Genomic DNA, 27,993 nt, shown 5'->3' with positions numbered 1-27,993 from the left:
CTAAAAGGCAGAAGATGCCTAATCATAGAACCACGATTTTTAAGTATTCAACTGAGCAATACCTACTTGCTTTACATGCCTTATCAAATCTATATCCAAAATCACAGGAATAAGAATGAAGGAGATGAAATCAATGGTTTAACATTCAAAAGTCAGATAATGAAAAAATAACGGCAGCTAAGAAATGATATATATTAACCACAGAACTCTTTGTATGAAAAGTTTTAATGAATTGTGAGCCATTGACCATTACAGACTTTAAACCTTAATATTTCTTCTTTCCTGTGTGAAACCAGATAATTAAACCAGTCTATCTCAAGTATGACAGAAGACCATAGTATGAATAAGAGTAATGTTTTCTTACCCAACGCATGCTTCACTAAAGTTAAGAACCAAAGAGAGTGCTCCTGGTTTCCCAAGTCAACAGAGCAGATCCAATTACACATTTCTTCCTAATCACAGTTTCAGTTGAAATACAACAAATACAGCTTTGCCTTTCAACAGCACTTTTTATCCACAGCACAAGCACTTTCCCATTATTTTCTTCTTTACCCTCAATATCCTTGTGAGGTAGTGAAGGGAGGGAGCAAGGATTTTTTTTGCAGATGAGAAAACTTAAGGTGAATCTTGATCAGTGGTTCTCAGCCTTGGCAACATATTGAAATCATCTAGGAAGTTTTTTAAAATCCTCTTGTCATGTCATACCCCAGACCAACAACAGAATCTTAGGGTATGGGACCCAAGTATCAATATTTTTCAAAATGCATATGACTCCAAAGTATGGCTAAGGTCGAGAACCACTGGTTTAGATTATTTTTATTTAGTTCAGACGTAACTGTCTTCTACTTAAGTGCTCTCTCAGTAGCAGTGAAAAAGAGACTCCATTTCCTCAAACACGGGAACAGTTTGTCTTAGTATTCTATACAACTACTATTGGTATCCGGTAACAATTTACCCGGTTATAAAGGAAAGCTCCTTACTCCCCTGATGCTCATGCTAAACAAGAACCTTTATTTTATAAAATTTGCAAATCAGATATTAAAGAATTTAAATCTCTGAGATAAGAATGGCTTTTTGTTAAATATTTAGGCAATTATTGGATTCTAGGTTCAATATGCAATAACCATGTGTTTCTGTTTTTCATTCAGCACCTTCAAAACTTTGTTACAAATCAATGTTTACTAATAAGACAAAACGTAAGATATAAAAAAAGCTCTGAGCAAAAGCTCTTGGAATTGATCATATCCCAATCTAGTTTTCTAATTAGTTCAATATTTATCCTGAATCAGATCTCTTCTTTAAATTTTAACGTTTGCCAAACTGAGTTGTTCCACACCAAGAAAAAAATGCATTTCTGTAGCAGCTATATTCTCTAATATATTTAACATATAATTTCACTCTGTAGTATTAAATATGGTTCCTAGGAAGTTTCTTCCTTGATGTGGGTATCAAAAAGGATCTTTTACAGATTTCACCTTTAAGCAACATACCAAATATACAATAAATACTTCTGTACACCTTTCAGGTGGCAAAAATGAAATCTTTGCTCATGACTGAAATCCCTTGCTTCATGGGAGTACTGATAATATTAACTCTCAAGGAGCAACCCAAGAACCCCAGCCAACTGCTGGCTGTCCCTAATTTTATTAGATGCAAAACAAAATATGCATACAGCAAAACCTAAAAAGTACAAAGATCCCACTTGCCTTAGTCAATTCTTATCACAAAGATGTATCTGAAACCATACAATTTATACTTTCATACAGAAAGATACTTGTTTCTGTTTCTTTTCTAACAAAAGAAATTTTCAGTTCATGTATGTTGAATTATTAATTTGAAAAACTATTAGTGAAATCAGATTAGTCAAAAATTCTGAATAGGAATTAATGTTAAACTCTTCTACTACAATGAAACCCTCAAAATATTGCCAACCTGAAGTTTCCAGCACAAGGTCTTTTATTTCAAGTCCCATGGGGGCAATTATCTATAATGAGATTAAGAACATTCTTAAGCTGGGTTCAGGCTGGCACTGTTTCAGGTGGGTGAGTAAACATTTTCTTGACAACCCCAATGACAAGTTTGAGGCTTAGACTGTTGCATGATGTAAACAATATGAACTTAAAAAGATTATAATATCTACAGCATTATAAAGTTACAAAATAAAGGATCATTGATCAATTATTTTCTTAAGGTCTGTGACTAACAACTTTCATATTTGAGGCTTATAAGAACAAATGGCAATGTTCTTTATTCTTACAAGACACTTTCTCAGACGGTCAAAAAAATAAAACCAGATACTATAAGATGCACATTATTATTACTGATATATGTATGATTAGAAATAGATTTGCCTTCCCTCAATCTTAGCCTGGAGACGAGGGACCTTTACAATAATTTTGATGGTTAAAAAAATAAATCAGACTGTAACAGCCATGGAAACTGTAAGCCAAATATAATACGAAACGAGCCGATGCAACACATCTTCTCTCAAAATCCTCTTCTTTGTAGTTACCAAACTGTCCCTAATGTTTTCCTAATTTTGTACCATGTAGTGGTTTTTAAGAAACTGAACAAAGCAACTCCTTTGCCCTGTTTTAACAGTTTTTTTTTTACACACATACTGTATATACAACTTTTAAAATAGCTGCACAATTTTATATCTCACTGTTAGAGAAGTGCAGTCCAGGCAGACCATGCTTCTCAATATATTAAAAATATTAAATAAAACCCAACCAGTTTCATACTTTTCCAATAGTCAAGCTGGTTGGAAAAAAGGGTCTGGAGAAAAAACAGGCAGTTGTAAAACAGGATCAATCTTTCTTCACAAACACACTACTTAAAAACTCTTGCTAGTTCCTTATCTTATCCCTTTGACACCATCTCTATGATCTCACCTTAAAAGTTGGAAATAACACGTTGCTAACTTAGAGACAAAATCTGTTGAAACATGCATATGTCAACTGCCCACTCAACCAACTGCAACCCTGAGGATTTTTCTGGCCCAGTAGAAAGAGGAAACACTAAGATCATCTCTGCTGTAGAGTTGCTTCTCCAGTTAACAATATCATGTGTTTTTCAGGATGTTTCTTGGGCATGCATGTATGACACTGTCACTTCATGATTCTACTTCCCACAAGCAGATATCTCCTCCACTCTGTCTTTCATCCCAAGAAAGCCACTGTCATCCATCCAAAGGTTTTCCAAGGTAAACCAAAGTCACTTCTGTGTTGCCATATACAGCAGAAACTGCTGGATATAAGCAGACCTTTGGAAGTCCTCTAAAGGCAACCCCCAGGAATTCATATCCACGTTCAAAAGCTAGAGTCTTATCTTCCATGTCCAAGATGACTCGAATTCTTTCTCCTATCTGCAAACAGACATCAAAAGAAGGTTAGAAGAAACCCATCAAAGGCATAGCTAGAGGAAATTAAGTTGAAAATATTATTAAGAATATACATCTCAAAAGTTATCTAGAAAAACCAACCAAGTTATTTGGTCAGGGAGAAACATCGAGAAAAAGAACACACATCAATTTCATCACAAATGTTTTGATGGTCTTTTTTTAAACTTAAGACTTGTGTGGGATCAATATTTAATACTGAAAATTTTAATATTCTTTCTGAACAGTCCCAAGATTTTATTTATTCTTTTTAAGGGCTTTTTAAAGAAGGTTACCACTAAAACCTATAACTTGGCACATTTTACCAAAAAAGGCACTCTAAATTTTCTCAAATTACTACAGTAAATGCATACAATGGAATGTTATCCAGCCTTAAAAAGAAATTTTAGTATGTGCTACAACATGAGTGGACTTTGAAAACATTATGCTAAGAAAAATAAGCTAGACACAGAAACACAAGTATTATACTATTTCACTTATACCAAGCACGTGGAATATTCAAATTCACATAGACAGAAAATTGAATAGAGGTCACCAGAGGCTGGGGGAGGAAGAAATGTGGAGTTGCTGTTCAGTGGGCACAGAGTTTATGCTGGGGTGATGAAAAAGTTTTGGGTATATGTTGGGTATACATAGTGGAGATGGTTGCACAACCCTGTGAACGTATTTAATGCCAATGAATTATACAGTTACAAATAGTTAATAATTAAGACTGTTGTGTATATTTCACCAAAAAAAATACTATAATAAAACATTTAGCCATTAAATTATACAAAGCAGTTCTACATACAATATGGAAATTATATAATTATGAATTGTCAAATCTGGCTATAGGTTCTAAAGACATAAAATACACTTATTAAACAATCACTTTGTGGTCGGTCCACTACTCTGAAAGGCCTGTTTGTTAAAAAAAAAAAAAAAAGAGCTGCACTGATTGTTAAACTAAACAGAAGCACAATTATCCAGTTCTTTTCACTTATGGAAAAGTAAGCAAAGAAGTAGCATGTTTTATCCTTATAATTTGCATATATTAGAGGTTGTTCCATCTATATACTTGGAGGCAGAAAGTCCTAACATTTTTCAATCAAAAATCATAATTGAACACTTTCCAGTTATGATATCCCCCAACTGCTATCATTACCTTCCTTCATTGTATTTCCTATCACAAACAACTACCAATATCTTTTCCTCTTTCTCTGCCCAACTCACAGATTAATCCCATTTTATGGACCTAAGAACTTCCAAATTACCAACATCATTACTTTACAAACAAAGCACAAACAACAACAAAAATAATGAGTATTTGTTGAGTGATTTTATATTGTCTCATTTAAAATCTCACATCACTCCTAGGAGTTAGCCCTATTTTACAGAAAATGAAATAAGAAAACAGAACCACTCCCCATGAAATTTTCAAGTTTGCTTTACCTTTGAGCATACAGCAAGCCACAGCACACGGAGTAGAAAAGCCAAGTTTCAGGTGTCGGAGGACAAAATTTAGAGATACATAGCCGCACAATTAGAAACTTAGAAGAACTCCAGAAGCAACAAAGCCACAAAGAGGATGAGCCCCAAAATAAACTCTGCCCAAATCCTTGTGTGAGGACTGCATTACACAAACACAGGGAAAACCGCCAGGGAACCAGGCAGAAAAAGCAGCAGCTAGAAGCCAAAAAAACTGAACAAAGACATTAACTGCTATATACAGTTTCAGTCCAGGCAAGTTAACTGCCTACTAGAACAAGAAAACCTACAGTTTTCAGAACAAAACAGTTTCTAAAGGAACTAAACATTCCAGAGTTATTGTATCGTCTACCAGGTCCAGTTTTCACCAGTTTTCAATTTAAAAAATGAATGGACATGAAAAGAAGCAGGGAAGTACAACCTATACACGTGGAGAAAAAAGCAGTCAGTAGAAACAGACTCCAAGTGGGCCCTAGATGTTGGATTTGGAAAAGACTTCAAAGTAGTTATTATAAAATATATACAAAGAACTAAAGAAAAACACAGTATTAATAAATGAACAAACAGAGATCTCAGTAGAGAAATGGAAACTATAAAAATGAACCAAATGAAAATTTTAGAGCTCAGGGGCACAATCACCAAAATTCACCAGCCTGACTCAATAGTGTTGAAATGACCATAGAGTTTAAATGACAAGAAGAAGAAAAAAAAACTATGAATTTAAAGATAGAACAACAGAAAGTAATAAATCCAAAAAACAGAGAGAAAAAGGGACATAGCTCCAGAGGCACAGAGACAAGGAGAATATCAAGCAGTTCAACAATTACATTAAATATAAATGGACTAACTGCTCAAATCAAAAGATGGGTTAGATAAAAAGAAAGATATAAGCAGTCTGGGGGGACTCATTTTAAATATAAAGACAAAATAAATGTAAAAGGACGAGGCAAAAGAGGTACTCCGCAATAGTAAACCTAAGAAACTTGGACTGGTTGTACTGACATAAGACAAAATAGACATAAACACAAGGAATATTACTAGAGTCAAAGAAGGTCATTTTGGGTTTCTCTGGTGGCTCATTGTAAAGAATCTCCCTGCCAGTGCAGCAGACATGGGTTCGATCAATCTCTGATCCTGGAAGATCCTACATGCTGCAGAGCAACTAAGTCTGTGCACCACTACTACTGAGCCTGTACTACTGAGCCCACGTGCCCCAACTACTGAAGTGCCTGCACCCTAGAGCCCGTGCTGCACAAGAGAAGCCACTGCAGTGAGGAGCCCACACACCTCAACCAGAGAGGAGCTCCTGCTCGCTGAAACTAGAGAAAAGTCTGTGCAGCAGTGAAGACCCAGCATAGAAAGAAATAAATTTTTTCTAAAAAAAGGTAGATATAACAATTATACATATGCACCTAATAACAATTTCAAAACACATAAAGCAAAAACTCACAAAACTGAAAGTATAGACAAATCAACAATTATAGCTGGAGATTTTAATAGTCCTTAGTAAATGACAGAACAGGTAGACGAAAAATACAGAACGCAGAAGACATATATATTGTTAACCAATTTGACCTAATTGTCTTTAATAGATTATTCTATCCAGCAACAGTATATATTCAAGTACACATGGACATTCATCAGGATAAACCATATGCTAGGAATAAAACATTTCTCAATAAATTTAAAAGGACTGAAATCATATACAGTATGTTCTTTGAAAAGCAAAGAATAGAAGACTTTCACTTCAAAATCACGGCTAGTGACAGAACTTTATCTTCAATGATTATTAAGTCCAGACATCTTTCTCCTTAGTGTATCTGTAGAGCCTGAAAGAACAGTAAGGAAAGGATTCTATGAAAGAAAACCTTCCATACTTTTTTATACCTCAGGAAATGAGATATATTAGTTCTTCTACTTTATTATGCTTGACTTGAGGTCAATACTAAGGCTAGAACTTTCAAACCACATGTTCTTCTAAAATGTGCCATCTATAATTCTTCAAAATTTCCAACTTATCAGATTATTTTTTAGATTCTGCTGAATCTATGGTGATCATATAGCTTTTACAAATGGGAACTATAATTTTGATCCTAGAATAAAATGAATATGGCTGAAGGTTAAGATGAAAATAATTTTAAAATGCAGTAGTTTTGTCCAGTGGTTAAGGTTCTGTGCTTGCACTGCAGGGAGCAGAGGTTTGATCCCTGGTCGGGGAACTAAGATCCTACATGCCATGTGGTCGGGCCAAAAAACAAAAATTAAAATAAAAATGTAGTAGTTTGCCTGAACTTGCTTATCTTTATAGAAATCACTGACACCTCCACAGGCTTTGAATACAATCCACAGCTCAGTAAGTAGCAGACAAAAAGTATGTATATACATGCACAAAGGTGCATTTGTGGGGGTGAGGTATCTAGAAAAAGCAATTTAGATGTGCCATGTTGTAAGAAAGATTACAATCCAGAGTACAAGCTGGCAAACTCTGGCTCCTGGGCCAAATCTGGGTTGCAGAGTATAAATAAGGTTTTACTAGAATAATAAACAACAGAGTTGAACACTTATGAGAGACAGTATGGACCACAAAATCTAAATATTTACTATCTGACCCTGTACAGAAAAAGTTTGCCAACCCGATATAAAGACAGATTGCTCAGACTGAATATGTATAAGGAAAAAAATATTAAGATACTAAAAGATAATCAGAGTGGCCAAAAAAGGCCAGTTACACTATTTATTTAAAAATTACCAAAAAGACAAATAATGCTGCTATATAAAACTTTGTAAATTTAAAACAAATTAAGGCATGATTTAACAAAGGCTCACTTTTCAGAAAATACTTGGTTTCTCACCTGATATTTTGGTGCATTGTTGCATTGTGGAAAACTGCCATTGACTTCTCCATTATGTAGTAGATTATTGTCCACTAGATTCCAGCCCCAGCTCTGGTCATCGCTGCCCAGCAGTGCCACATAACCTTGGCACTGCATGGGGGCTCGTTTTGTAGCAATTCCAATCACTGCCACAGTGCCCAGAGGGCCCTCCCACCACACTTCCCACGCATGGCGGCCCTCACTGAAACCGATCTTGGTCCTTGCACCATCAGTGCTTTGAGCGATGGGGTTTCGATGTAAAGTAAAGCCATTCTTCTTAATGTATACATTCCTGGAGCAGTCATTAGTGCTGAAAGCATGTTGGAAAGCACGTATCTGAAAAGATGACCAGAGAAAGAGAATTTTATTTTTCTTAAACATTAAAAAGTACCCAAACTTTAGGGCACATATTTTTAAACAATAAAATTATATATTTTAAGTATTACAATGAGTATTTCTCAAAAATGGCTTTTTGGGGATGAGACACTAACACAATAAATTACACAACATTAAAGATAAAAGTGCCAACTGTTTCATTATTGACCAAAATTTTAAATCACTGTATAATTTCTCCAAATAGACTTAAAACATCAAAAGATATACACAGAAATCCTTATATTTTAGAGGGAATACTGAGATGTTTTTGGGTGACATAATGATATTTGGGAACTGCTTTGAAATATCCAAGAGTGGAGTGGGAGATTGGACAGGGTAAACGTGAAACTAGGCTGCCCGCGAGTTGATCCTTGGTAAAGCTTGGTGATGGGTATAGGGAGGTTGTTCCCTCTACTCTGGTTTATATTCCATATTTTTACATTAAAAAGTTCAAATATGTACAGTTTCCATGTAGGCAATGCTGTCATCAAAAAGAACGGTATTTTAAGTAAAACAGGGAACTCAGTCACATTAGCTATCAAAAATTTTAATAACCACAAACTATCTTAGATCTCTGCCTCCTTGCTAGGTATTACTCATACACTAAGACATCACCACTTTCATTTTACCAAATCAAATAATCCCCTAGATAGCATCTAAATTCAACCACTAAAATTTATAAAGAGATAGTCATTAACAGCAGCTACCATTAACAGGTTAGTTGACTTTCAGTAATTACTAGTCTTTGAAGCTTCCAAAATAAAGACAGTAAGAAAATTATTACTGTATCATTTCTCATGTTTTGGACTTCCCTGGTGGCTCAGACGGTAAAGCGTCTGCCTACAATGCAGGAGACTGGGGTTCGATCCCTGGGTTGGGAAGATCCTCTGGAGAAGGAAATGGCAACCCACTCTACTATTCTTGCCTGGAGAATCCCAAGGATGGAGGAGCCTGGTAGGCTATAGTCCATGGGGTCGCAGACAGTCAGACACAACTGAGTGACTTCACTCACTCACTCTCATGTTTTAATAGCTTATAGCTTTTTGGTCTGTATGTTTTTCAGAAAATCCCTTCTTTACTCAAACTGTGCAGAAGCAGTTGAACGCTAGGATCTACTGCTTTAGTTAACCTGAGAAACCAATTCTAGAATCAGAATTTCAGCATAGGGAAGACCTTAAGACCTTTACCTAGTTAAACTCAGGAATTAGGACACAGGCATAAAAGTCAACATGTAGTCAGCATAAGCACCTCAAAGATAAGCCAAACATCCAGTCCCCGCATCCAGTGTGCCATCCCCTTTGCCATCAGTGAGTACTTCACTGTTTAACTGTTGTACACCATCAGATCACAGATTAAAACAAAAACAAAAAACCTCTTTGGTTCAGGTGTCCCATGTTTTCATAAGGGGGATGTAAACCTGAAGTATATCTTATTTTTTTCTGTATCTATTCTTATTATAACAACCTGAAAGTGCTATACACATCCCAACCATTTGATTCTAGCCAAAAAATATCTTTAAAAAAAATCTAATCTAACCTAAATTTATCAAACTTTTACAGGAAATACGTGAGAACATGTTAAGCAAAACCACAGGAATGAAATCAGCAAAATCCAGACTGAGGATTATTCTCTACAGGGTAAACACCTGGGTTTCTTCAAGAAATAAACTGCAGGGGTGAGAGGTGGGAGAGATGGAAGGAGTATCTGCAGACTAAATTAGCCTTAAGAGACATATCAACTGTCATGAGAACCTTACATAGATAGATCTTGCTTACATAAACTGAAAACTAAAGACACAACATTTGACATTTTTATGAGAAAACTGGAATTTGAATGCCACACTTCCCATATTAAGGGGTTATTTATTTATACTACAGATGTAATAACGGTTTTGGGATTTAGTGTCCTTATCTTTTAGAGATAATATGAAAAATGAGATAAAATGAAAAATACACAAATAAAAACAGTCTATAGTTCTTGCTATGCAGTCTCATACACAATATGGATTTTGCATTATAGCAAACAGCTTTCAGATCTAGTTTAGGATGTAAGTTTGAGATTTAGAGAATTACAATTAGATGTCAAGTATGACTGGAATAACTAATGTTACTTGGTAATATGTAAAATACGAATTTCTAAAAAGAAGTCAAATCCTAATTAGACTGACAACTCCAAATGCTTTCCAGTTTTACACTGGCCCCAGCCTGTTCTTATCCTTTCCTCAGTTACCCTCGCTCCCTGGAAATCATATTTGACTCTTCCTTCTTCTTCATCCCACCTCACCCAGTCAGTTGTCCATCTATGTGGACTTGTTTTCTTGCAATTTCTCTCCCAGTTATCCTCTTCTCTGCTCCATACACTTATTCTGGTCTTGAATACCTCTGGTACAGACACCAACCCCTGCCTTCTTGAATTCACCTTATGGACTACTAGTTTTTCTAAAGCACAGCTCTTACTTTGTCATTCCTTTGTTTAAATTTTGTGGTTTCCAGCTGTAAAACAAAGCCTAAACTACAGACTGAAGCCTGTATGTCAAGGACCTCCATGATATCTCTAGTTTCAGCTTACCTTTACAATCATATCTCCCACTACAATTCAATCTAACCTATTTTATATCTTTAGCCTTCCCTCTAAGCTACAAACTGTAACAGATGCCTATCTGAAAACTCTTCATGTCTTAACACTGTAAATTCTGTGCTACCAAAACTGAACTCGTTGTTATTTCTCCAAAATCTAGCCCAGTAATCCCTATATTACGTAAGCCAGATACCTAGAAGTCATCCTGAGCACCTCCCTCTTCCTCACCCTGATTTCAAATCTACTGCCAAGTCCTGTAGCTTTTATTTCCTAAATTTCTCACCATCTCTTGTTCTACATACTTAATACCATACAGATTTCAAAGGTTCCCCTCCAATTGGTTATCCATTCTTAAGTCACAATAACCTCCTAAAAATGTAAAACTATCACATCACCAACCCCCATACTCCTAACTGTCCTTCACTTACAATTTAAAATGGCTTCCTTTTGCTTGGCTCCAGTCCACCTCTTCATCTTTATCAAACTTGCCTCAATTTTGCTCTCTGTGGTCCAGCCACACTGATTATCTTCTGTCACTCATACTCACCAGGTTCCCTCCTGGAAGGCTCTTCTCTCTTTCTCTGGCCTATTTATCCTTTTTTTTTTTTTTTCCTGGGTCTCAGTGTTATTTTCTCAGAGAAAGCCTTTCCTGACCTCACTACTTAGGTCAAATTCTCCACTATTGACATTCAGAGCACCATGGATCTAACCTTCATAGGACTCATCACACATCACAAAGCATCCATAAGCATTTGTATTTGTTTTTATTCAGCATTGCATCTGCAAAACTGAACATAGTACCTAACATTCTTTTTTTTTTTTTAATGAAAATATATACTATTCAAATCCTCTGCCTTCCACTGTCTTGCTTTTTGTTCAGGGTATTTCCTCTTAGTAAAATGTTCATATTCTCCCCATTTAAAAAATTCAGCTCAAATACAATCTCAATCTCAACCCTTCTAAAGCTGTTCACTCAACTTGTGAATCTCTTTCACTAAAATTCTAGTTTCTAACTAATAACCACTAGGTATTTCTATACATTGTTTTTTCCTCTTCTCCTAGACTGAGGACTTTCCTACTAGGCTATGTATATCCTTTTGAATTAATCTTTTATCTTCAAGATATTCAAGAAAAGTCCTGCAACATCTGAATGCACAAGTCTATAATACCTACAGTTCCAGTAGTACAAAGGCATACAAAGTATTAAAATTTATAAGCCTCTGCAAGGATACAAAAAACAGGTAACATAGGCTGCCTCCAATCTGGATGGTGGGGGTATAAGGACTAAAGGAAGACATTTTGCTTTTAGATCACTTTGCTTCTTTTCAACACTGACTCACATGAATACATTATTTATTACATATTATTACATGAATCTTGAATCATGTGAACATGTCTATTACAGGCCAACTACAAAAATATCTTAATTTAAAATAAGTAAAAATAATAAACTTTATGGAAAAATAAAAACTAAATAAGATTCATGAAACCTATATGTTTATTAGGCACAGTAAGACAAAACAATCTTCTGCCCTCTACTATATGAATTACAATTATTATCCATTGAGCATCTACTAACTGTCCTTGCAACTCAACATGTTATTTCACTTAATAGATAAACAATTTGACATATTTAAAAGTAGTAATCCTTATCCTAACCTTATTAAACTGAAACCTATTTTATTACAGAAGACTACTTTTACATTTATTTCACATGGAAAAAATTTTTTCCATGAAAATTTACTTACTCTGGCCCCACTGGCAGTCTAGCATTAAAAAGATATGTTTTCCCTTTTTTAGTTGTTAATGTATTTTTATGTTTACCATATTCTAGATCAGACTTTATCCTCTCTCATGTATACTCTTGGTGACTGCAATCCTAAATAGCTGTATCCATCCAAACTGAACTCAAGTTTACAGCCATTTGTTTATATTGCTTGAGGAATGCTCTCAGTCCTACTAAGATCTGTTACTTGACATTTTTATTTGTATATGAAAGCAAGACTAAGCACAAGAGTCTGGCAGCGGGGGGAAAAAGGCACCAAAAATGGAAACGGCATGTTGGATGACAAACAGAACATGAGACACACCAGCAAGGTGGAACTATGAAAAAGTTGGCAAGGCAATAGCCAGTAATAGTGGGACATGGCAATATTACGACTGTTAAGTGGCGCCAATGGTACGATGTTCTATTCAAAGCCTTTATCTTTAAAGTTAGCAGATGCCTTGGACCACACTTATTTATAAGGCTGTAACATAGCGGAGGGAATTTAAGGTACTTGGGCAAAAATAAAACAGTTATAAATCAGAGCTTGGAAAACGTGAGGTGAAAGCAAAAATCTTAGAAACTAAGTCAATAAGGCAGCCGAGATGATCTAATAAAGGACAGAGAGAAAAACAGGATTAGAGTATTGAAAGCTACAACAATGGCCTGTTTTTAAGGGAACAGACGGTGGAAAGTAGAATGAATGATGGAAATCAAGGATGGAAAACCATCTGATCCTTTAAAAAGTACATCACGGAAGTGGGGTGGGTTAAGGAGCAGAACTTCAACCCAAAGAGATGTTTATGGCGGGGGAGGAGAGGTAAGGTACTGACTGGAGCGGTGGGAAAGCGCTTCTGACTCAGAAGCTTAGCTGAGAAACACTGCGAGCTGCGCGGAGAAGCGGGACAGGGGGCAGCGGCGTGGCGCGGGGCTCCCTCACCTTGGCCTTGTAGCTGGGCAGGTTGCAGAGGATGTCCGTGCGCAGAGCCTCCTCTGCCAGGCTGCGGGCGCACAGGCTCCGCCACACCTCGCTGTTCTCATCGCCGTGCAGGCAGCGGTACCAGTGCTTGCACACCAGGGCGCAGCTCCGCAGCTCGGACAGCTCCAGGTAGGAGAACACCAACTCCAGCACCCGGCTGGGCAACCGGCCCCCGGCCCCAGAGCCCGAGCCGGCGCCCGCGCCGCCGCCACTACAGCCAGCGCCGCCCGAAGCTGCCCCAGCCCCCGGGGCCGGCGCCGCCATCGCCTCACCAGCCGGCCCGAGGGCCGCCGCCGCCGCCGCCGCTTCCCCCCGTCTCTGCTCCAGAGGCCAAGCCTCGCCTTGAGACCGGAGCAGCTCGCTCACCGCCCCTTTCACAGCTAACCGCCCGGCCCCTCCAAACCACTCCCGCCCCTGCCCGGGGGCGTCCGCCGCGCGCCCCGCCTCACTGAGGGCAGACGCACCGACTGCACGGGCGTCCCCCGCCCCTCCCCCGCGGCTCAGCGCGGTCGCCGGAACCGCCCGACTAGTACGGCCTCCCCGCGGCGCGCCCGTGGCTCCGCCATGCGGGTTGAGGGCACGAAGCAAGGACGCACGCCCAGCTCGCGCGGTTCCTCTCGGCCCCGGATGTGACTATTTGGCTGCGGCGCCTCCCGCCCTACGCTAGATGGGATTGGGCGCCCGTCGGTGAGGTCATCGCCAGGCGCCTCGGTGGGAAGCGGGAAGCGCAGGTATGAGGTTGGCGCGGGTGGGTTTCAGGCTGTTCTCCGTCTTTCCCCCTTTTTGATCTAGTGGCCTCGCGTCGGCTTTTTTGGTCCCCTTTTCCTATAAGGTTTACCTGAGTCATTTGCGTTCCTGCTTGACCATTCCACCCTAACACAGGAAACTTCCCTCTCCTTACTAGCCAGTCCTAGCTCCGCCACCTTGAGTTTGAGTTAGATCTTCCTTTTCCTTCGGCAGCTGAGGTCGTGTTTTCCTGGTCAGGCCCTCTTGTTCTCCCTTAGTCCTGTATGTAGCGTGAGAAGTCGCTACATTTGAACACCTGCCGCCCCCCTCCCATGTTTGGGTAACCTTAAAGCGCTCTTTAAGGGCTACATTATTTTGGACAAAATATGGCCTTTCCCAGTCTTTCCTACTAACCCACCGGTTAGTAGGCGAATTGAGGTGTGTTTTTAACTAGTCATTCTAGTAGGGAGAATGACATGGAGGCTATAATTAAGAACACTATTTGGAAGGGAAAGAATTTCAGCATTATTTAGTCATACTAGTTTTCCTAGGTGGCCAGAACGTTTTCCGACAGCCTTTAAAGAATGCTCGGTAAGAGAAAATAATAACCATCATGTAAGACAGGCAATCTACTGGGGGCCCTTGACGGGAGAGTTTATATAACTCTCAAAGCAACACTGCGAAGTAATTGTTAAAATAATAGGGTTCACAGATTCCCTTAGTAGTTAATTCCACCAGTTAATTCCAGTCTTTCCTTTATGTAGTAAGGAATCTTTTCGAAAGCTCTCCTGCTGTGAATAATCCATTTCTTGTTTTCTAGTAAAAACAAAAGAACAGCACCTACCATCGCTACTCTCTGGTAAGTGGTGTTTGATTACTGCTTGCCAGTCCCTTCTTCCTAGGTGTGTTTTCCTCCAAGCTTAGTCACCCAGATTCTTTTCTTTCTTACTAGTGTCAGTGCCACAGGCCTTCAACCACTCCCTTTGGAAAACTGAAATGTGTGAGGAAAAGTTGACCAGTATACTTATTACAATGATAGTGACTATCATATTAGTTAAACCTCAGGCTAGGGGAATTTATTATTCATTTTTCAACTTTCCGCTATCCCAGGAAGGCAGTCCATGTTTTGTCTGGAAAGGCACTGAAGTTTCTTTTACATCTTCAAGGATAGAGTCGGTCCATCCAAGAAGGTGACAAAGAACAGACAAAATGAACAGCTTTAAAGGCACAGTCACTTGAAAAGGACAAGTGGATACATGGAGATAAGACAGGAGCAAGTATTTTAGAGAGCATTCGGTTATTAAAGACATTGGCCTCTATTCTGTCTGCCCTGGTTAAGTGAGGGAGACCCTTTGAAGGATCTGATGAAATAAATCTAGTCTAGTCAGTGAGGTGACTTTTTATGGCAAAGTACCCCCAAGTGGCCCAGGTAGGATTTCAAAGTAGGAAAAACTTTCCTTTATCACTACCTCCTGTTTTCTTTCTTGCCTGCTCATCACCCTCTGGACCATGTCCCCTCCCCCCATGTTCAGTACCTTCTTTCTGCCGTTTGGCTGCTTAGAACTTCCATCTTAGCACTCCACCCCTCATAAAAATGTTTTCAAAGTACCCCACCTTCCTCATCCCCACACTCCATAATCTCATTAGGTGTTGGAAGAAAGGACTCTTTTATCTGACAATGGGAAATGACTAATTACTGTGCTTGACCTTTTAGGCATCTACCTTTGAGAAGAGAAGCTTGTTGACTTGATACCTGAGTGGAGATAGTGGCACTCAGCTACTTCCAGGTAGCTCTCCAGTCCCAGTAAAACAAAAACAAGAAACAGCAGATTGCCAACTCATTTCTAAAAGATTGTTTTGATTTAACCCATATGTAGTTAATTTTTCCCGCTACCTTCTACCACAGCAGTCTGATTAACACTTTTTGATTGAATATTTCAAATAATAACAAATAACTTCAATTTTGTAGATTAAGTAAACAAGTGATTTGGGTCAGGAGGTGGGGGGGTACACTGGTTGAATCCCTGATGAGTACTCTGAGTGATTAAATGCCTCAGAATGTATGGATTTCTGGGGCTTTCCCAATTCTTTTTTCCTAATATTTCCTGTAATAGGTCTCTATTTTAATTTTTCTGACTAGCTGGGTAATCAGTGAATATTATCCATGTGGTGTAGAGATTGAAAGTGAAAGTGAAGTCGCTCAGTCGTGTCCTGCTCTTTGCGATCCCATGGACTGCAGTCTACCAGGCTTCTCTGTCCAAGGGATTTTCCAGGCAAGAGTACTGGAGTGGGGGTGCCATTGCCTGAAGTTTCATTTGTTCTTTACTCTGGTGGGTAGACATTAAGGTTGAACTGACCTTGGACTTGTTGGGAATAACAGTCCAAGAGATACTGCTGCTTCCATTATGAAAAACTACAGGAACTGTATTGTTGTCTATAGTAGTATCTTGAAGTGCAAAACTCATTTATTGCCCAACTTCTTACACTTTGGGGTGGAGTTTAACCAGATGTATCTTTAAAATTGAATTAACCTTTTCTGGAAAAGAGTTACATTAGGAAGAAAACCTAAAACTCTTGTCTGCAGGTCAGCCTTACTTAGGTCCTCTGTGGGTAGATCTGTGATGGAGAAATAGAAGTACTAGAAACCCTGCCTTTTCTTAGTGAAAAACCTAATATTCCAACAGAGATCCAAAACCTTTATGGACACAAAATCCTAAAACTGTAGAGGGCAGACTTCTCGACTTTAAAGTTAATTCATTGTAGAAAAATTAAAACTCTGACTTAGGAATAAATGATCAATACTTCAAAGATTCATGACATAGTTAAACTGTTTGTAACTTAAATAGCCTTTTCAACGATTAATTAAAAATTCATATTTTTAGTTAGGATATTGTCTCTATCATGTGAGTCAACAGTCATCACAGATGACAGTTCCTAAGCCTAAATATTAATACCCTTCGTTTTAAATTGTGTTGAGTGTCCTTTATCCTTGGTTTACCTGGAACATTCGGCAAAAGTCCTTGTTATGGTTTGTTGTTGTTCATTCGCTCAGTTGTGTCCGACTCTTTGTGACCCCATGGACTGCAGCATGCCAGGCTTCCCTGTTCTACACTATCTCCTGGAGTCTGCTCAAACTCATGTCCTTTGAGTGGATGATGCCATCCAGCCATCTCATCCTTTGTTGCCCTCTTCTCCTCCTGCCCTCAATCTTTCCCAGCATTACACTCTTTTCCTATGGGTCGGCTCTTGCATTCGGTGGCCAAAATTGAGTGCTTCTGCTAAAATTTTTAAAATGTATTTTTGTCTTTTTATACTTTGTTTTGTATATGAAAATTGCTATATCTGATTTTGTGACTGTGTTTCTGTTACTTTGATTACTATTCAGTTCAGTTCAGTTCAGTCGCTCAGTCGTGTCCGATTCTTTGCGACCGCATGAATCGCAGCACACCAGGCCTCCCTATTCATCACCAGCTCCCGGAGTTCACTCAGACTCACATCCATCGAGTCCGTGATGCCTTCCAGCCATCTCATCCTCGGTCGTCCTTTTCTCCTCCTGCCCCCAATCCCTCCCAGCATCAGTCTTTTCCAGTGAGTCAACTCTTCGCATGAGGTGGCCAAAGTACTGGAGTTTCAGCTTTAGCATCTTTCCTTCCAAAGAAATCCCAGGGTTGATCTCCATCAGAATGGACTGGTTGGATCTCCTTGCAGTCCAAGGGATTCCCAAGAGTCTTCTCCAACACCACAATTCAAAAGCATCAATTCTTTGGCGCTCAGCCTTCTTCACAGTCCAACTCTCACATCCATACATGACCACAGGAAAAACCATAGCCTTGACTAGATGGACCTTAGTCGGCAAAGTAATGTCTCTGCTTTTGAATATGCTATCTAGGTTGGTCATAACTTTTCTTCCAAGGTGTAAGCGTCTTTTAATTTCATGGCTGCAGTCACCATCTGCAGTGATTCTGGAGCCCCCAAAAATAAAATCTGACACTGTTTTCACTGTTTCCCCATCTATTTCCCATGAAGTGATGGGACCATCTGCCATGATCTTCGTTTTCTGAATGTTGAGCTTTAGGCCAACTTTTTCACTCTCCTCTTTCACTTTCATCAAGAGGCTTTTTAGTAACTCTTCACTTTCTGCCATAAGGGTGGTGTCATCTGCATATCTGAGGTTATTGGTATTTCTCCCGGCAATCTTGATTCCAGCTTGTGTTTCTTCCAGTCCAGCATTTCTCATGATGTACTCTGCATAGAAGTTAAATAAGCAGGATGACAATATACAGCCTTGACGTACTCCTTTTCCTTTTTGGAACCAGTCTGTTGTTCCATGTCCAGTTCTAACTGTTTCTTCCTGACCTGCATAGAGATTTCTCAAGAGGCCAGTCAGGTGGTCTGGTATTCCCATCTCTCAGAATTTTTCACAGTTGATTGTGATCCACACACTCAAAGGCTTTGGCATAATCAATAAAGCAGAAATAGATGTTTTTCTGGAACTCTCTTGCTTTTTCCATGATCCAGCGGATGTTGGCAATTTGATCTCTGATTCCTCTGCCTTTTCTAAAACCAGCTTGAACATCAGGGAGTTCACGGTTCATGTATTGCTGAAGCCTGGCTTGGAGAATTTTGAGCATTACTTTACTAGCATGTGAGATGAGTGCAATTGTGCGGTAGTTTGAGCATTCTTTGGCATTGCCTTTCTTTGGAATTGGAATGAAAACTGACCTTTTCCAGTCTTGTGGCCACTGCTGAGTTTTCCAAATTTGCTGGCATGTTGAGTGCAGCACTTTGACAGCATCATCTTTCAGGATTTGAAACAGCTCAATTGGAATTCCATCACCTCCACTAGCTTTGTTCGTAGTGATGCTTTCTAAGGCCCACTTAACTTCACATTCCAAAATGTCTGGTTCTAGATTAGTGATCACATCATCATGATTATCTGGGTCGTGAAGATCTTTTTTGTACAGTTTTTCTGTGTATTCTTGCCACCTCTTCTTAATATCTTCTGCTTCTGTTAGGTCCAGACCATTTCTGTCCTTTATTGAGGCCATCTTTGCATGAAATGTTCCCTTGGTATCTAATTTTCTTGGAGAGATCTCTAGTCTTTCCCAATCTGTTGTTTTCCTCTATTTCTTTGCATTGATCGCTGAAGAAGGCTTTCTTATCTCTTCTTGCTATTCTTTGGAACTCTGCATTTAGATGCCTATATCTTATCTTTTCTCCTTTGCTTTTCACCTCTCTTCTCTTCACAGCTATTTGTAAGGCCTCCCCAGACAGCCATTTTGCCTTTTTGCATTTCTTTTCCATGGGGATGGTCTTGATCCCTGTCTCCTGCACAATGTCACGAACTTCATTCCATAGTTCATCAGGCACTCTATCAGATCTAGGCCTTTAAATCTATTTCTCACTTCCACTGTATAATCATAAGGGATTTGATTTAGGTCATACCTGAATGGTCTTGCGGTTTCCCTACTTTCTTCAATTTGAGTCTGAATTTGGTAATAAGGAGTTCATGATCTGAGCCACAGTCAGCTCCTGGTCTTGTTTTTGCTGACTGTATAGAGCCTCTCCATCTTTGGCTGCATAGAATATAATCAATCTGATTTCGGTATTGACCATCTGGTGATGTCCATGTGTAGAGTCTTCTGTTGTGTTGTTGGAAGAGGGTGTTTGCTATGACCAGTGCATTTTCTTGGCAAAACTCTATTAGTCTTTGCCCTGCTTCATTGTGCATTCCGAGGACAAATTTGCCTGTTACTCCAGGTGTTTCTTGACTTCCTACTTTTGCATTCCAGTCCCCTATAATGAAAAGGACATCTTTTTTGGGTGTTAGTTCTAAAAGGTCTTGTAGGTCTTCATAAAACCGTTCAACTTCAGCTTCTTCAGCATTACTGGTTGGGGCATAGACTTGGATAACTGTGATATTGAATGGTTTGCCTTGGAGATGAACAGAGATCATTCTGTCATTTTGGAGATTGGATCCAAGTACTGCATTTAGGACTCTTTTGTTGACCATGATGGCTACTCCATTTCTTCTGAGGGATTCCTGCCTGCAGTAGTAGATATAATGGTCATCTGAGTTAAATTCACCCATTCCAGTCCTATTACTGATTACTGTTAGATCAGTGGGTTTTTTTGGCAGTCTGTGATTTTGTATGTGTGTGTGGCTAAAAGTGGGAGGAAACAAGCTCATATTGGGAATAGAAGCTTTAAGAAGATTAAATTATTCTTCAGTATTTGGAAATTTATTTCTGTACAGTTGAACTAAATTCAGGTATTATATCTGAAAATACTAGAGCAACTATTGCAGTTTCTTAGTAGAGAAACTCTCCTTTGTCTTGTGGAATGAAAAATTTGTCCAGATAGATTTGTTCGCTTCCTTTTGTCTGATCACTTAATTGTATAAATTGCCCCAGTTTCCTTTTTTGCTCTACCCAGGAAGTAATTAGGCTTCCAGGTGGCAGTAGTGGTAAAGAACCAGCCTGCCAATGCAGGAGACATAAGAGACGCAGGTTCTATCCCTGGGTCATGAAGATCTCCTGGAGGAGGGCATGACAGCCCACTCCATTATTCTTGCCTGGAGAATCCTATCCACAGAGGCGCCTAGTAGGCTACAGCCTAGTTGTGGGAAGGGTCACAAAAGACACACATCTGAAGCGACTTAGCAGCAGCAGCAGCAGGAGATAGTTAAGGCAGGGGGTAGTATTATGTGGCAATTCCAGTTTAAAGAAGCAGGCTGCCTAGCATATCAGGAATCTAAATAATGCACATAAACGCTACTGTTACATAAGTGCAAGTAGGTGATAATGTGATTTTTTTTTTAAATGTGAATATATTTAGAAGCAGTAATGAATTATTAGTAGCTTTTGGTCATGTTCTGTACTTTCAAATACTAACAGATTAAACCTGTTATCAAGTAGAATTGTTATAAAAAGGTCTTCATTATTTAGAAGTTTAGGATTGTTTTATTTTAGATCCTAAGTACAAACCCTGAATGCGTGACTTTGGGGAAATTATTTTAAATTTCTGAGACTCAATTTAGTTATCTGTAAAATGGAATGATACCAATCAGAAATGTTTTGAGAATAAAATTAAATAATGTACTGAATTAGTCTCCAGTGAGAGGACCCAAGGGTTTGCATTTTTAACTAGTTCCCTGATGATAGTGGTACAGTACAGGTTCTCAGTGGCTTCTGTGGTGGCTCAGTGGTAAAGAACCATGTGCCATGCAGGAGCCATGGGTTTGATCCCTGGGTGAGAAAGAGCCCCTAGACAAGGAACCTACTCCAGTGTTCTTGCCTGGGAAATCCCATGGACAGAGGAACCTGACGGGCTATAGTCCATGGGGACAAAAAGAGCTGGACTTAGCTTAGCGACTAAAACAACAGGTTCTCAAATTCTAGCATACATCAGAATCACCTGGAGGGCTTGTTAAACCACATTGTTGGTGCTGACATCAGAGTTTCTGATTCAGTGGGCCTAAAGTGGGGTCCAACAATTTATATTTCTATAAGTTCCTAGGTGATGCTAGTGCTGCTGGCAACCATACTTTGAGGACCATTGGTGTAATATATACGATGCCACTTTGACAAGCCTGATAAAAGTAACCAAAGTGACAATGATAATACTTTTGTTGAGTTCTCGTTACATACCAGGCATTGTTACATGCACTTGACATTTATTATGTCATTTAATCTTATCTTATGAAATGGATGTTATTATTACCCCCATTTTATCAAGAAGGAAAGTGGATCATAGATTCAGTAACTTGCCCAGCTGATAGATAATAGAGCTATTCAAACCCAAAGAGTCTTAATTCCAGAACTCATTTTTCATAAACATTATTCAGATAAAGGATATAACCCGATGATTGTGTGGCCGTTTCTTAAAAAGGACTTTTCTTAATTTAAAATAAGTGTATTTATTGTTTATTCCTATGTGAGCCTCACATCAAAGGCTGGAGGACCAGGCTTATCTGGGTACCTGATTGCAAGGAAAACATGTAGGCATGTGCCACAGTTTTGTGTTAACCAGGCTTTGTAGGCTTGATCTTCAAATGTCTTTTTATTGATCGAGTTTTTTAGATGTCTTTTATTTTATAAATGAAATACTAAGTTTGTGTCTTACGAAGTTCTTGTATAAAACGTGAGATTATAGTTTTCCCCCCCTTCACAGAGTTACCTGGGTCATTATGGCAGTCAAGTGGACTGGTGGACATTCTTCGCCTATTCTCTGCCTGAATGCAAGTCAAGAAGGGCTAGTGGCTTCTGGAGCAGAAAGTGGAGATCTCGTGGTTTGGGGTGAAGATGGGACTCTTTTAGGACACACGTGCTTCCAAGGGGCAGAGGATGTTACCAGCGTCTTATTTTCTCCATCCTACCCCACCAAACTCTATGCCTCACATGGAGAAACCATTAGCATACTGGATGTCAGGTCTTTGAAAGAACGCTTGGACGATTTTCATGTGAATGAAGAAGAAATCAACTGTCTTTCATTGAATGAAACTGAAAACCTGCTGGCTTCTGCTGATGACTCTGGAACAATCAAAATCCTAGACCTGGAAAATAAGAAAATTAGCAGATCACTGAAGAGACATTCCAATATCTGTTCCTCTGTAGCTTTTCGACCTCAAAGGCCTCAGAGCCTGGTGTCATGTGGACTGGATATGCAGGTGATGTCTTGCAGAGAGTACATGGGTAATTTCTAAATGGGACTTGCTAATAGAATCAAATTATTGATCGGGCTAAATATGTCTTGGCATTTTCTGTTTTCTACTGACATGCCTTATGTATTTAAGAACCATAAACTTTATGTCTACTGAATGTTTAATGCTAACTTGACAAAGTCTAGTAGATTAACAAAGTAATTATTAATCTTTTTCTCTATGCTTTTTCTAAAACATGAGAATTCGAATATTTGATTCTAAACATCTGTTTAAACAAAGGACCATGCTAAATACAGAGTTTATCACCCACTCACTCTCCATAAAGTTTGTAGTTTTAAAAAAAAAGTTACGAGGGCCTGAATCTATTATTGTTTTTACTCTAAATCACTGGAGTGAGAATAGGCATGGCTTCCCTTTGGTGATCACTTACCACTTTACACTGCTTTACATATATTAGTTTTCTTTCTAATCACACCCTGATGATACTATTCTTTTTAGAAATGAGGAAACTGAGATTCAAATTGAGTTTTCCCACAGCTATCTGAATTGGAATTCAAACCTCAATCTCTCTGACTTCAAAGCCTATATTTTTTCTCTGTGACACCAAAGATAGTTATTTAAATAGATGATATGTGTGCCCAACACTGCTCTAGGCATTTAATCTACTTTCTCAACTGCTTATAGTATCTTACAAGACTCCTTGTCACTTCCAGGCCAGTGATCTTTACCACTCCTCTATCCTCCACAGCTCCTTATAATTTAGAAATAAATGAGACTAATTTTAGTTGTCGCTCTGACTGCTACTGGTCTTTTTACTAGGAAGAATCAGTGGATGTCCTGCTGCGCTGGGGCAGCCCCCAAACAATTAAAAATTGTCCTACCAAAAATTTGTAGTGCCTCTGTTGAGAATCATTTTGCACCTACAGGGCACAGTGATCCCATGACATCAGAATTCCTTTTCTACTCCTAGTTCTTGCCCAAAACTTTAATAAATTTATATTTTTCTACACTAATGGAGATAATCTGCTTACTTTGTTGGGCAGAAAGACCGATACAACCAGTCAGATACCAGTTTTAAGTAGGCGGATTGTACAGTGTCTCTTTGACTACTCATTCATTCATCCTTAAGCTATACCAGTTTTCAATCACTGGTTCATTAACTGTGTTAGACATGGCAGTCAACCAATTAGATGTATAGCAGTCACAGATTAGACAAGAAGCAGGCATCCAGAATTTACCATTTTACCTCCAGTTCCAGATGACAAAGTTTAGTGCCAGGCAGTTGTTAGAGAATACTCTAGGAAATAAATATATTGTGAAAAGAAGTCTTTTGGTTTTTTATTTGTCAAGAATTGCTAAAAATTCACTATAGATTGACTGCTGCATTGGGTTGTGATATGTAATAAGAGTGAGTAAGATAGTACAGTCATTACTTCTGACTGAAATTACTTCTTTAACTGGAGTTGAAAGTATAATTTCTTCCAGTTTACTTCTTAAAATCTGGTTATCTGGTATTTTTCTGAACTTTAAGAAGAGCCAGCCTATGGAGGGGTCCAAGAATGTAGGTGTAATAGTGGGAGGGAGTTTTTATCAGATTATTGATGAGAGTTATTTATCTCTGAACAAGGTGTTTTATCTCAAGGCAGGAACTAAATTATTGCCACACATAATAGATAAGTTCAACATACCTATCTTTGTTATTAGAGAAATTATAAAAATTAGATCCTTTGATTTAGATAGGTTTAAGTAGAAAAAGCTTACTCAAAGAAGCAGGGACCTTAAGAATGAAGTGTGATTTATTAAGACACTTGAGACTACTTAATCTTTTATTAAATAGACACAATATTCATAATGTATTTTTAAGGTATAAATAATAACACTAAATAAATACATGTGAACCCACCACTCCAATACAGTTTTTTCTTGTAAGGACATTTGGAAATTTGAAGCCGTCATGAATTTCTGTAGCATACACACTGGTTTTCTTTATCCCTCATTTCCACATTTGAAAGTAAATGGTTTCAAGTTTGTTTTCTTCTTTCTGGAGTTTGAACAGTCTCTAGGACCAAAACCTAAGTATCCAGATAGTGGAAGAGCCTTTTTCTTCCCCTTGAAAATGAATCTTTTATGTGGAAAGAAATGTTTTTGTATGAGAAATTTTTGAGCAGGGTCACGTTGATATGCTTGCAATCATGTCTGACTGTCACTTCTTTTGAAAGTAGGCTGACTTGAAGGAAGTTACTTTGAATAGCAAACCAAACCTTGGTATAATCAGCAGTGGTAATATTTTCAGTTCAGATCTGTGCTTTTGACTAAACAAGGCCATGCTTATCCTAGTGTCCCTTTTAAATCATGAGCCATAATTCAGGGACGGTACTAGATGGTGAAATAAAGCGGTCTGTTCGCTCTGAAAGTATGAAAAATATTTGCTTTTTCAAGTTGGTTGCTCTAGGAAGACAATTGCTGAAGTTTGGAGAAAAATCAATCCACAGAACTTATTGTTTTGTTTTAAATATTTTTAAAATCGCATTTTATCTAAATCCACTTAGTAGGTCCAAGATCATGGTAGAGAACAACAGTAAAAAGCCAAGTATACCAGGATGTCAAATTAACAGACTTGTTTAGAATTTCTGCTCCTTTCTACAGGTACTATGCCAGGCATTGAGCTTCCCTGGTGGTGCAGACAGGAAAGAATCTGCCTCCAATGTGGGAGACCAGGTGTTATCCTGGGTTTAGTTTATTTAGTTGATAGGTATTTCTACTTGTAACAAGCATAGGCTAAAATTAATAAATTTCCTCATTTTCAGTTTTACCTGTAGCAGTCAGGGTAGGATGACTTAAAGAAATTGGCATCTTGCTTAAGAGTTTGGATTGCACATTAAAGGGTTTGTTGATCCAGAGTTACTCAGGATCTTGTGTTTAAATTATACCTTCCTTACTGCCCTTGGCATTCCAGTTTTGGCACCAGGGTAGCATCCCGCTGGCATGTTGTGGTGCCATCTGAATTTTTTTTTAATATTGCTGGGAATGTATCCTGCTAATCATTCTCAGACTAGTTTGGTGATTTTGTTAGAAGCAGAATAAGCATGTTCGTGAAACAAACTATTTAGAACTCTAACTGTGTAACTTCCACTTACTTAAAGGTGATGCTGTGGAACCTTCGGAAAGCCCGGCCACTCTGGATTACAAATTTACAGGAGGATGAAACAGAAGAAATGGAAAGTCCACAATCACCTGGTCAGCTTTTAAACCCTGCCTTAGCCCACTCTGTGTCTGTGGCATCGTGTGGCAATGTTTTTAGTTGCGGTGCAGAAGATGGTAAGGTTCGAATCTTTAGGGTGATGGGAGTCAAGTGTGAACAGGAACTGGGATTTAAGGGCCATACTTTGGGAGTTTCTCAAGTCTGCTTTCTGCAAGAATCCTATTTGCTGCTTACTGGAGGGAATGATGGAAAAATAAAGCTGTGGGATGTAAGCAGTGAAATTGAAAAAAAACATAAGAGTCCAACCAAACATACTCACAGGAAGAAAACCAAAAGGGCAACTTACACCAAGCAAGGTGGAAATACTCATGCTTCAGTAACAGGTGAAGATGAACATGGCAAAATTTTACCAAAGTTAAGTATTGAACATGGAGAAAAAGTGAACTGGCTCTTAAGTACAAAAGTAAAGGGGTACCAAAATATATTGGTAGCTGATCAAACTAGTAGTATATCAGTGTATCCCTTAAAAGAATTTTAAATCCAATAAAACATTTGAAAAACTGCAGCAAAACATTTTGTAAGTTAAAAAAAATCCTGATTCTTTGTTTAAACTCTTTGTCATATGTGGAATAATAGCATTGCATAACGTGAGCAAAAGGAGATAATTGGGTAACACTGCATATGGTAAATGAAATATTAAAATTTGGTGAAAGAGAACGAATATTCACTGGGTCCTGATTGTGCTCCAGCATTTAACATGTGTTTCATTTCATATTCCAGATCAATGAAGTGGGTGACTTCCTTCATTTTATTACCACAGGAATCAAAACTCAGAGATGTTAACTAACTTGAGGATCCAAGAAAAATTGCAGGCACGATTACTTACCTGCAAAGGATCTTCATTGTCTTGTCAAGCTCTTGCCTTAGGAAAGCTCGCATCCTGATCCAAACATGGTCACCGCATTAGTTATAACATTAGTAATTCCAGGATGTCATGAGGATCTTTACCAAGTCGAAAGAAGAAACCTGTTCTTGCTTGTTCTGTGTAAAGCCCAGAATACTTTACTGACAATCACTTTTTGCCATTTCTAAGAAAAGTGTTCCAGGGTCAAATCAGTTTAGGATATTAGGCAGCCATCCAGGCTGTGATGCTGTTGGGACCAAGAATAAGCTGAAGTTATGAATAAGCAGAAACTCTGACTAGGCAGAAGATATGAGGTAGATAGAAGAGGTTGAGAATAGAAGCCAAGACATTGTGTCAAGAGTAAGTTTTCATCATGCCCTGGATTGCTGATTTTTCTGCATGTTCTTTCAACTTCAGCTTTAACTGCCTACTCTTATGTTCAAAGATGTAAAGAGAGAATCTGATTAGTTACCATTAGCTCTGATACAATCACCTCTGATCAGGAGGATTTTGTCATTTAGTATCAGTATTGCCAAAGGAGCCCCCACAGGTAAGGGAGCTAGTTCTCAGGGAAGAAGAGTAAGGGTTGTACTTATCGTCCCCAAAGATCTACAACCAACTTGATATTTTGGTAAATTTACAATGTGAAAATTACAATGTGAAATTACAACGTGAAAAGGTGCAAAGTGAACTCTTCTTAGGTCAGTCATTTTGCTACAGTTTGGCTTACATTCTCAAGCAACACGGTTACATAGATTAGTTAATGAGAGCTTAAAGAAACACTGGTAAAGTAAGCAAAAGAAAGTGCCATCACCTTGGCTTATAGAGAATTGGGATACTTTTTTTTTTACACTGTGCAGCATGCAGGATCTTAGTTCTCCAACCACAGATTGAACCTGTGTTGCCTAGAGGAAGCATGGAGTCTTAACCACTGGACTGCCAGGAAAGTCCCAGGATACCATTTTTAAATACTGCTTACCTTGATTAGCCAACCGGCCCCTCAGATAACTTGAGTAAGAACTTAAGTGGCCTCACCTTCTAAGTGGGCTGCCAAAGTCCCCAA

At 38.6% G+C, this 27,993-nt stretch overlaps 2 protein-coding genes across 5 annotated transcripts; one reads left to right on the top strand and one right to left on the bottom strand.

Moving 5' to 3' along the window:
• On the bottom strand, positions 208–13,991 carry FBXO45 (F-box protein 45). The gene is made up of 3 exons (XM_013963530.2): positions 13,398–13,991; positions 7,720–8,076; positions 208–3,367 (listed from the first exon to the last, which is right to left on the bottom strand). The coding sequence occupies exons 1-3, from the start codon at positions 13,698–13,700 to the stop codon at positions 3,182–3,184; spliced, it is 846 nt and encodes a 281-aa protein (XP_013818984.1). The 5' UTR covers positions 13,701–13,991; the 3' UTR covers positions 208–3,181.
• On the top strand, positions 14,104–26,743 carry WDR53 (WD repeat domain 53). Of its 4 annotated transcripts, XM_005675069.2 has the most exons (5): positions 14,104–14,167; positions 14,983–15,021; positions 15,877–15,949; positions 22,335–22,830; positions 25,968–26,743. In XM_005675069.2, the coding sequence occupies exons 4-5, from the start codon at positions 22,351–22,353 to the stop codon at positions 26,562–26,564; spliced, it is 1,077 nt and encodes a 358-aa protein (XP_005675126.2). In that variant the 5' UTR covers positions 14,104–14,167; positions 14,983–15,021; positions 15,877–15,949; positions 22,335–22,350; the 3' UTR covers positions 26,565–26,743. The 4 variants fall into 4 exon arrangements, with proteins under 4 accessions (XP_005675126.2, XP_013818976.2, XP_005675127.2 ...); XM_005675070.2 differs by lacking the exon at positions 15,877–15,949 and having other exon boundaries at positions 14,121–14,167; XM_018046257.1 differs by lacking the exon at positions 14,983–15,021 and having other exon boundaries at positions 14,149–14,167.

Source organism: Capra hircus, chromosome 1 (assembly GCF_001704415.2).
Source record: "Capra hircus breed San Clemente chromosome 1, ASM170441v1, whole genome shotgun sequence".
NCBI lineage: Eukaryota > Metazoa > Chordata > Mammalia > Artiodactyla > Bovidae > Capra > Capra hircus.
The sequence above is the reverse complement of the archived record's forward strand: the minus strand, read 5'-3'. Positions and strand labels throughout refer to the sequence as shown.

Excerpts from the sequence above, each read along its gene's own strand:
- FBXO45 (XM_013963530.2), bottom strand. The coding sequence starts at position 13,700 with ATGGCGGCGCCGGCCCCGGGGGCTGGGGCAGCTTCGGGCGGCGCTGGC. Across the intron at positions 8,077-13,397 it reads TGCCCAGCTACAAGGCCAAG|ATACGTGCTTTCCAACATGC; the intron begins GTGAGGGAGCCC and ends TCATCTTTTCAG. Across the intron at positions 3,368-7,719 it reads ACAATGCACCAAAATATCAG|ATAGGAGAAAGAATTCGAGT; the intron begins GTGAGAAACCAA and ends GTCTGTTTGCAG.
- WDR53 (XM_013963522.2), top strand. The coding sequence starts at position 22,351 with ATGGCAGTCAAGTGGACTGGTGGACATTCTTCGCCTATTCTCTGCCTG. Across the intron at positions 22,831-25,967 it reads CATGTGGACTGGATATGCAG|GTGATGCTGTGGAACCTTCG; the intron begins GTGATGTCTTGC and ends ACTTACTTAAAG.